The 10,068-nt window shown below is 39.3% G+C and overlaps 2 protein-coding genes across 3 annotated transcripts; one reads left to right on the forward strand and one right to left on the reverse strand.

The window, feature by feature from the left end:
* On the reverse strand, positions 1–3,158 carry LOC112292457 (ribose-phosphate pyrophosphokinase 4). Its single transcript, XM_024540959.3, has 8 exons — positions 2,876–3,158; positions 2,403–2,494; positions 1,693–2,008; positions 1,367–1,462; positions 1,120–1,188; positions 843–971; positions 528–627; positions 1–350 (listed from the first exon to the last, which is right to left on the reverse strand). Exons 1-8 carry the CDS (start codon positions 3,089–3,091, stop codon positions 217–219), a joined length of 1,152 nt encoding a protein of 383 aa, XP_024396727.2. The 5' UTR covers positions 3,092–3,158; the 3' UTR covers positions 1–216.
* Positions 3,159–3,327: 169 nt separating this feature from the next.
* Positions 3,328–7,152, forward strand: LOC112292456 (D-cysteine desulfhydrase 1, mitochondrial). Of its 2 annotated transcripts, XR_002972757.3 has the most exons (11): positions 3,328–3,703; positions 3,917–3,982; positions 4,194–4,388; positions 4,657–4,767; positions 4,960–5,051; positions 5,208–5,306; positions 5,467–5,524; positions 5,660–5,703; positions 5,835–5,948; positions 6,206–6,303; positions 6,715–7,152. XR_002972757.3 is itself a non-coding variant. In XM_024540958.3 (10 exons), the coding sequence occupies exons 1-10, from the start codon at positions 3,347–3,349 to the stop codon at positions 6,920–6,922; spliced, it is 1,398 nt and encodes a 465-aa protein (XP_024396726.1). In that variant the 5' UTR covers positions 3,328–3,346; the 3' UTR covers positions 6,923–7,152. The 2 variants fall into 2 exon arrangements, 1 of the variants encoding a protein (XP_024396726.1); XM_024540958.3 differs by lacking the exon at positions 5,660–5,703.
* Positions 7,153–10,068: the final 2,916 nt, after the last annotated feature.

Genomic DNA, 10,068 nt, shown 5'->3' on the forward strand with positions numbered 1-10,068 from the left:
TTCCGGGAGGATGAATGCGACTTAAGACTTTGTATTCTGCAAAAATATGAAACATTGCAAGTAGTGCAGGCGAGGAAGAGAAGTATAAGCCTCTAGAGTTGGACAGAAAGGCGGGTTCTGGAAGCTTAAGTTATGCAGTATGCTAGAAATACTAAAGGTTTCAGCAACCACCGACATGGTGGGAATACTAAGTACCTCCACCAGGGAGTGTCTATTCTAGATATGAAGCGCAACAGCTATCGAACCTGCAAGGCTCAGAATCTCAAAAGGTGCCTTTCCTATAACCGCTTTGACCGTTTTCGCACACGAGTCAGTCAACCAGAAGTGGGAAAATCCCTGAGAAGCACCTTCTGCAACACATCCCAAACCAAAAGCAATCAATAATAAAAGTAACCAAAAAATTGAATCCAGCAACCCAGATTACACAAAATGTTCAGAGCTAAATTACACATGCAACAGCATGAGTGAGGTCTAATATCATTAGCATGCACAGTTGACCAGACGTAGAGCTTGTGAAGATCATGTACCTCCATTATCGTGTTTAAACCGCTCCCATGATCTCTTTGGAAAAACCCCGTGAGTAACGTAAGCACTCACTTTGGCTGCTCCCTTGGATGCTAGAAGCATCTGCAGAGTGCAACCAATCCCCAAATGAAGAAATCAAAACACGGTCCGCGTTAAAATACTGTGAAGTCACCATGTATGCAAAATCTATCAAATGCACAGTCGAGAACTTTCGCTAAAGTAGCAAAAAGTAAATAAGTAATAATATTTAAAATGAAAAATAAAAGACAAAATCCTATACTATGACAGGAAAAGATAATGGAATGTACTAAACTTACCTGACACTCAATCAAGGTGCCTCCAGATTGCACCAAATCATCTACAATTACAACATGACGCCCCCTTGGGTCTCCCTCTTTCAGCTGCACAATTCTCTTGTTGCCATCTCTAACCTTCGTGCATGTGATCTGGCCAAATCCAAGCACTTCTTGTCAAATTAAAGCTTCGAACTCGATATAGTATATATGACTATAGCCTGATTGCACTAAAATCTAGTTAAAGCTTCTAAACATGAGCATGTATAAACAAAGAACTTTCGTACGAAAGTATTAATACCATAGGGAAGTGCTCCATTGACTTATAAAATCGTTTCGAAGCACCTTCATCGGGAAATGCGATGGTCACCTGACACCAGCGACAAGGTACAATCAGATCCGGCTTCCACAGGGACGTCAAAAACTTTGAACTAATCAAAACAAAATTCCAAAACAAAGACTAATCTTGAGAATGTTCACCTTCGCAAGTACAGATAAACAATACACATTTTAAGCAATTGACACTACAAACAGAGAAAACCACTCACATTGTTGGAGTCGGGAAGCTGTTGGAGGCGATGTATAAGTAATGGTATACCACTCTCAAAGCATGGTAGCACATTGTCACCGAAGTAAAACCTTTCCTGAAAATCATTACTCGGACTGAATATCAGATGCGCCCATGTATACTTGGGTAACGAGGACAAATTGAAACTTAGTTAAAAAAGAGGTTATCCTAAAGAAACAAAAGGACGATGATATTCTAGCAAATCTATGAAAAAAAGACAGAATTCACGTGTGCAGAGACGATTTCATGCACATTTAATGATAAGAAACTCTTGAACGCAGCATCCAAAAAGCTGGCACAACTTACTTGAAGCGCGTGGATATCGAAGATGACAAGACTTGTTGGCCCACCCCTTGAAATTGGAATGTTGGAAAGAATCCTTGCTAGCGTAAATGCAGTTGCAATATCCCCCTCGTCTTCCATGCGCTCCAACGTCCCAGTGGGAAAAAATGGCAACACCAGAGTGAAAGATGCAACGAACATGCGAGGTAAAGCATAGATTATTGAGAGCTGCTCAAAAATAACTGCTGGGGAGCTAAATGATGCCAGGAACGCCACATGTTGACCACGAATCCCATGTGCATCCGGCACGAAAAGGTTCGGGAAACCATCAGCAAATGCTCTGTTTTATCACGACAGACATTTCTATTAAGTATCAAGGAGCATCAAATGACTTCGTTTGAATGAACCTCGAATGAAACACACGCATGATTTTGTGGATGCGTTTCAGGGCATAAGCTAGAAGTGCACCCGATCGAGAAATTTAGGACCCAAAGACTCCCCTTCCAAATACCCACAGATTCATATTACCAGTTCGCAAAACAAGGAAGGAACCACCTAATCACTTACTCATCAATTCCTTACACGACATTGATTATCGCGACGGGACAAGGATGTTATTAGACAACGCACTCTGATCCAGATTGATTGTCGTGCCCAGCTCTAAACGCAAACCATAACAGCCTTAAACCCTTCAACCCTGAAACCTGCCCAAGTGAAATGAAATGGACACAAACCCCCATTTAATTGAGTTGAGCGTAATAGATTCAGTCTCTGCAGCTACTCGCCGTGCAAGTTCTTCTGTTTCTTCGCAATAAAATAGGTGAACCTGGCACAAAAAAACAGAACTTCTGGAACCTTACATTCTTCAAGATTAGGTGAATAACTACGGTAAAGAACGTAATTCAACATGAAACTTGTGAGATTCCAAAATTTTATCGTAAGAGCAAATGCTTCGCCATCTAAATGTACTAAGGTGACCCATGAATGCCTGAGGTTTCGTCCATAGGGTCGAAATCATGTAAACCGAGGATCTGAATATCCCCTAAATTACGGCACATGCTCGAATGACAGCAACAAAAGAAAGGCTGTGAGGAGAGTTGATATTCGGTTGCGTCCAAAGTGCCACAATCAGCCATTTCAAAACATTCAATAACATCCACAATCACACAAAGCCATCTCAATTGAATTAGCTCCAATCATACAATACCTGCTTGTTGCGCTTCTTTGAATGCTTCGAAATATCCACGTTCAGGTTGAGGTCGCTGGCGTCAACCCCAGAGCCAATTAGCGCGGCACTGATAGGAATGGTGGAAATACCAGCATAAATGTCGGATTTAGGCGGGCCAGGGGCGGCCTCTTCCGCTTCGGCAGCGGCTACACTCGCAGCAGCTGCAGCCTCATGGGGCTGCAAAGAATTTGGCATGGCGGCGGAGTGATAATCACAGGCGCAGTGGGAGGCGGGAGAACACAGATGTGCACAGAGTTGCGGTAAGAAAGAAGAGGGGCGGAGCATGAGAATGTTAATGTGCCCCTTTATACAAATAGAAAGAGCCACGTCATCCATAAAGCATGCACGACGGCCGAGACAGAGCTCGTCGGGGAAGACCAGGGCTGGCATCTTTTTCGAAGGACATGTCGCATGACCCGGCCTTGTTTGATAAGCTTTGATGTGTAGGCTATGGCTATGGCGTCAATCATCGGTCATTGCCCCAACCGCCCCTCTGTCCTTCTTGCGAGCCTTCTTCAGAACAAATCCTGCAATTCTCGCGCTGTTGGAGAGTCGAGAATCGCGAGCATTCATCAGTTTTCTGGCGAGGGGGGTGGGGAATTGCGGCGAGGGCAAAGAGTGAGGAGGGCGCGGCGAAGGGGGTTTGGGTTGTCTGTGACACGATCCATGGCTGGGAGTTCGGAGCAGGAGGTTCGGGGAGGAGAATCAGTGGGCAGGCCCGAAATGCTGACCACAGCGTCATACTCTCCGCCATCGTGGGCTTCTAAATTGCACCCCTTGCCGTCGCAGTTTTGTACTTTGGGCCAGGTGAGAAGTGTCCCCTTGCGCAACATTCGTGTTTCTCACAAGCTTTACTTCTAATTCTTCTTCTTCTACTTCTTCTGCATGAAACCTCATTTATTGGCGGAGATGACAAGAATTTCTTGATTTCAAAGAATGTTGTTGGACGCAAGGCGGGCTTATTAAGGGTTTTAGAAGATGAAAGAATCCCAGCTAATGCAGCTCCTTTCGTTTCACCAGTTCCCAACACCAATTCATCGGTGGAATCTTCCAGGCTTGCCCAAGGATACTGAGGTTTGGATCAAGGTAATTGGAGAAACACAACAAAACTATCTCTATGTTGATCTACATGAGCGTTCTAGTTCTCTTCGGATGTTTGATTAGAATGGGAGTTCATATTTACGACAAGCCATTGGATTTTGCATTGGCATAGTTTGATGGATATGGATATTGCATATGTCCGTTCAGTTGATGTATCGGACGTTTCTAGTTCAGGTTGAGCTGAAGCACTTTGCAGAGAGATGATTTGACAGGGATGCAGTTGAGCGGCAACAAGGTTCGGAAGCTTGAGTTTCTCATAGCAGATGCTAAAGCTCAGGGTGCCGACTGTGTGATTACGATTGGAGGCATTCAAAGCAACCATTGTCGCGCCACAGCCGTGGCAGCCAAATATTTTAATCTCGATTGCTACCTCATACTGCGTACCAGTCGAGTAAGCTCGTCGATCTGTCATCTTCATAAATGACGGCATAGTTACATCTGCTGCCCACCTTGACCGCAGCAAATGTGCGAATGGCAGCTTTACATGGAACTAGTTGTATTATTGCCTTGAAATTGTTGATTTTATTGGGATGTTTGATATGCTCTATTCTCTTGACATAATCTTCTGCTAAGTCATTGTGAACCATCTTTCTCGTGCCCGATATTCCATGCGTCCGAGTCTGAAGGTTTTGTCCTAAAATCTCTATGTCGTATTGCAGACGGTTGTAGAACAGGATCCAGGATTGGAAGGAAATTTGCTGGTTGAGCGGATGGTTGGGGCTCATGTGTCATTGGTGTCGAAGGAAGAATATGTTCAGCTTGGTAGTGTGGTGATTGCACTTTCCTTCTTTCTTCACAAGTCCCAAATCAGATCTTATTTCTAGATTTAATGATTCTAGGCCAAGTGATCCATCACTTTGTGATACATATATGGCCTCTCAAGCTTGTCATTTGGTACCTTCTTGTGATCGTTTGCAGCAAGCTCTATTATAATGATTTTAAATTCGTAATTTGTGTTTCAGGGCCTTGGAAAGCTTCTCACAGAGAAATTGAAAGCTGAAGGCAGGAAACCGTATGTGATTCCTGTGGGTGGATCTAATTCTCTTGGTACTTGGTATGCCCTCCACATATCATTTTATAACTTGTACTTAGTGGCGTAAATGAACTCTATAATTCAGATTAGGATTTGGGGGGCGTTGCTCTGGAGTACTTCTAATTGGCACGGTTACATGGTTTACATTGCTATACATGTGACTTATGTTGGTGACAGGGGGTACATAGAGTTCGTGAAAGAACTTCAAGGTCAACTGGAGGGCGGTAAGGTCTCAGGTATCAAGCATTTTGACGATATTGTCATGGCATGTGGAAGGTGGGTGCTGCTGGAGTCACAATGGTCACAGGAAGTAATAGGTTTTGGTTCGGTTTCTTTTTTCTGTACCTTTTTTTTTATTTTTATAATGGTGATATTTTTATTGAAATGGATTTTAAGGTCGTTATTTTCGACCTCTGAAAACATGAGTTGCTTGCAGTGGCGGTACGACAGCAGGGCTTGCATTGGCTGCTCATTTGAGCAACCTTCAAACAAAGGTGTGTTTTGCCTTGTTGAATATTCTCCTTCTCTTGTGTGACCAATTGGATTCGCGATTTTACTTGAAGTAATTGAGTGGTTTTTATTTGGCTTTATTCAGGTGGTATTACATCTTGTGTTGTTATGAAAAACAGACTATTCAGGTGTCGGGCTGTAATGAAGCTTATAATGGACCGAGGTATAGATAGCATCACATGTTTGTAGCATAAGCAATGAAGATATTTAGGACTTCATTCCAGTTACGATAGTTTTCTGGGTCGAAATTCAAATTTACCTCTAATTTCTGACGGAAAAATTGCCTCTTTTCAGATTCACGCTTATGCAGTTTGCGATACCCCAGAGTACTTCTACGAGTATGTGCAGGGGCTTATTGATGGGCTGGATGCTGGCGTTAAGTCTGAAGACATTGTCAAAGTAGTCAATGTACGCCAGCTTTCCTTATTATGTGTTTTGCATCAAACCTGCTTGTTAAGCTTTCAAGTCGTGATTTGTTCAAAAGCTCACATGTGTGGTTGTGCAGCAATGTTATCTTGTAGGGCCTCATTGCAAAGGCTTGTCCATTGATCATTACAGTAACATTCATGTCCCGATTATCATCCTGTGTCTAAATACTACTGAGATTTATCGCACCCTGGTATTTGTGTCACTTCTGCTGAATGGGAGCATCTGTGATTAAATAGGCTAAAGGATTGGGGTATGCAATGAGCACAACAGAGGAGCTGAAGCTTGTGAAAGAAGTTGCAGAGTTGACCGGAGTCATCCTGGACCCTGTATACAGGTGACAATAGTCGCTCGAATTTTTCACTAACTAATTCTACTAATCACCCTTTTCATTGAGTCTGCGTGTTCTTCTTTTGTTCAAATGCCCATCCAGCTCTCTTATGCTGGTCTGTAGAATTTCTAGAGGCATTTATCTGGCTGTCTTTTCTTTTCAAATTGATAACCTCTACAGCTTATCAAGCATATCCACGATGCTTATGAGCTGTTAGCCCTCTGTCTTCTTGGTTATTCAGAAGTTGCTTCAATCTTACTGTGTATAACTTCTCTTTTTTAAAGCTATCGGTGCTCTGGCTGTATTAAATTGATGGAAGTACTTTCAGTTTGCTGCAAAAATTGTTTTTTATTTGCTGCAGCGAGAATGAAACAGGCTGGTTGATTTTGGGACACTGGGTTTTCATGGTGTATACAGTGGGAAGGCGCTGATTGGAATGTTGAAGGATATGGCAGAGAATCCTTCCGAGTGGGAGGGGAAGAAGGTGCTGTTTGTTCACACAGGTGGCTTGCTCGGCATGTACGATAAGGTGCAGCAATTGCAGCCATTGACCAGCAAGTGGGAACGCTTTAAAATTGCTGAAACAGTCTTACAAGGTGGAGATGGCAAGGGCAAAATGTTTTGATCGACAGAGGGAACACTTGGGTTTCATGTGCTTGTGGTGAAGCTTTTTTCTTTTCTGTCAGAACCTTTCTGTTGGGCCCTGCAAGAATGCAATCCATGAAAGCTGCATTCATCAAAGCCGGGTTTTTTGTCGGTTTCTGAATTCATCCATCGATGCAGCTTTCTCACAATCAAAGTTGGTACCGATTCCGAGAATTTAATTTATAAATATATATATATATTTCAAGAGCCTCTTTGGTGGTCAAAATGGAGTTTTCATATATTTTGTAATTGAGAACAGATCTCCTAACGGATCTCAACTCCCATTCCATCCATATCCAGAGCTTTGCAAAGGAAAAAAAATTGATATATATATATATATATATATATATGTAGTGTTCCACTCTTAATTAATCCTTCTAAAATTAATAATCCCCTGTAATTCATCAAACTTTTAGGGATTAGTTCCATTCTACGCTGCATAATTAATAATCTTTGATTTCTTCTATATATAAATTGATTTTTAATGACTTTTATTAATCAGTAGAGGTAAATAACTGAGGCTATGGGGTTTTATAATTGGATAAAGCAAGGAAGTTAGTGGAGATGATTTAAGGCCTTAGTCAAGATGATTTATATCATGTCTTTAATATTCCTTCTCTGATGATTAATACCATTTGGTAATTAATATTTTTTTCTTGTTACAACCAATATAAATTAATAAAGAGAACATTGTGTGTTTATTTAGTTATCCAAATTTTCACCATTTTGTAACATGGATGAATGAATTGAAATGAGTAAATGATATAGGTTTAATATTGTGAAGTATGTATATAAGCATATGTTCCAATGCCTATTGAAACTTATTAATCAAGATATATTAACAAAATAGAAAAATGCAAGAGCATCATCTTCAATATAAAAGAGTATTTAGAGTTAGTAAAAAGTGAAATTGGTGCAAATATTGAGCTAATCAAAGAGATCATGAAATGGATTGAATGTTATTTTATTACAATTTCAAGTGTGTAAACTTAAATCTTAATTTTTAAATTTATTTATATATATATATATATATATATATATATACATTATAGTTTTATTTTAGCATGTATTGACATAGCTTCTATAGTTTTATTTTTTATGAAGAGTCTCTTAAGATATATTTGACAAAAATTCCGAATAACAACATTTTTCATGCTATGTAGAAAAAGAGTGCATTTCACCTCATTTTTTTTCTTAGGGTTTTTTGTTAATTTTTCTAAGTATAACAATAGAATAAATAAGGCTGCTTAATTTCAAACGATCAAAGTATTTAAAAATTGTGTCTTCTCACCTTCTCTTGTAAAGTATAGAAACCTTCTAAGATATAATATAAGGCCTCAAACATGCCCTTGTGGGTACCAACTAATAGACATTTTCTTACATATATATATATACATATATACATACATCTGTATACCCACATTGTTGTATTATTTTTTAAATTTTGTTTTTAGTTTCCCATATTTGAAAAATTGAATAAAATCTCAGATGCTTTTACAAGACACCAAAACAAACAAATCAAAATAAATACAAAATATCACAATAATAAAAACATTAAAAACAAAATGAAAATGAGTATCCAAAATATTTGTACCTTTACAATGTTTGTGTCAAGAGTAGATTTCTGTTTTTATTTTAGTTTTAATTTTCTATCATTTGTGAAAAAACTTTACATTTTTTTTCCACTAACCATCTTTAAAACAACCAATTTTATAAGAGTGTAATATTCTTATACATAAGAAAATCTATCCATGTGAGATTTTTGAAAAGGGATTCACTTCTTGATAGGCTTGTGTTTTCCACTAATTTCCAACTTGACTTAGATAGTTGTGTTAAATAAGAAATTTTCATTGCCCATTTGAGGGTTGTAAATTATTATTATTACTTTTGTTTGTTTGGTTTTTACATTCTCTTGGAGCAAACCATCCCTCTTTTGTGGTTTATTCATATAATATTTATTAATACATAGGTGACAAATGCATTCTATAACAAATTCATTTCAAAAACTAGGTTCTTTGTTGATTTATTTGTTTTGTAAGTTTAGTTGATTTTACACTGTAGATTTTAGATTAAAAAAATATTATATCATAGTTGTTAAAAAACTAGTAGCGAAATTGATATTATGTTGTTTTGTCAAATAAATGCTTTTAATATATAGTGCAGGCGTAATTGTAATGTGCTTGGTCTGATTACATTAAACCTATCTAAATAGTAATAAGTTGTAGTTGGTGCAATAGTTATGTACCCATCTTCTTTATCAGTTTGCATTCATTAATGGCATTTGTGCTGACGTGTGTATATGAAGCAAACCCACAGAACAATAAATATGTGAATCCTTCATACCCAGGGATTGTTTGCTCTAAAAGAATGTCCAAAAGTAAATAAATGAAAAAACCAACAACATTCTCAATAAAAATAAAATTGAAAAAAGAAAAAATAGCTACAAGCAAGGAATTACCCAATTTCAATATTCACAAGAAAATGAATGAAACCTATAGCATCTCGGATGAATGCTTTGTAACTTATGGTTTGCTAGTAAGCAAAAACCCCACAATCTCAAATCCAAAACCATATTCACAATGCCCTCATTTTACAAACCTCGAAGAGTACGAGGGTGAAACAAGCTCATCACCTCATAAGGAAACAACAGTGCAAGTGGCACAAAACGAAAGGTGATAAAAGTTCATGGCAATTAGGGCAATAGAGAGGGGGTTTTGGTACACTTAAACCCTAAAATGGATGAACAATACCCACTAAAATTCATCCATCCTAACATCTCATTGCATGGGGAATATCCCAATATTCCATTTTGGGGGCCTAAAGAAAAAAAAGTTACCACGACGCTTTGGATGCTCTAGAAGTGATGACATGGAGCTGTGATGGCCCCGCTTTCGACCCCTACCATCTATAACCGCGGGTGCATATAACTGTGGGTCCCGAAAACCGAGACAGTGTGGTTGCAGAGCCCAGTGGAAGCGTGAAACCCTAATGTTTTGCAAAGCCGCGATGGAATCAGCCGGTGGGCTTTTGAAATCATGGAACGGCTGTTTGTTTGTTGCGAAGGCGAGCGTGCATGTGAGTGAGTGAATGAGTCGAGGCCCGCTGCTTCTTCTATCCTGGGCGGAG

Source organism: Physcomitrium patens, chromosome 15, assembly GCF_059467195.1.
Source record: "Physcomitrium patens ecotype Gransden chromosome 15, ASM5946719v1, whole genome shotgun sequence".
NCBI lineage: Eukaryota > Viridiplantae > Streptophyta > Bryopsida > Funariales > Funariaceae > Physcomitrium > Physcomitrium patens.

What these genes read in the sequence shown, in the direction of transcription:
- LOC112292457 (XM_024540959.3), bottom strand. Translation starts at nt 3,091, where the DNA reads ATGCCAAATTCTTTGCAGCCCCATGAGGCTGCAGCTGCTGCGAGTGTA. An exon ending in CAAAGAAGCGCAACAAGCAG is followed by an intron (nt 2,495 to 2,875) that starts GTATTGTATGAT and finishes TTTTTGTGCCAG; the next exon opens with GTTCACCTATTTTATTGCGA. An exon ending in GCACCTTGATTGAGTGTCAG is followed by an intron (nt 628 to 842) that starts GTAAGTTTAGTA and finishes TGCACTCTGCAG; the next exon opens with ATGCTTCTAGCATCCAAGGG.
- LOC112292456 (XM_024540958.3), top strand. Translation starts at nt 3,347, where the DNA reads ATGGCTATGGCGTCAATCATCGGTCATTGCCCCAACCGCCCCTCTGTC. An exon ending in AGTTTTGTACTTTGGGCCAG is followed by an intron (nt 3,704 to 3,916) that starts GTGAGAAGTGTC and finishes TCGTTTCACCAG; the next exon opens with TTCCCAACACCAATTCATCG. An exon ending in TCATACTGCGTACCAGTCGA is followed by an intron (nt 4,389 to 4,656) that starts GTAAGCTCGTCG and finishes GTCGTATTGCAG; the next exon opens with ACGGTTGTAGAACAGGATCC.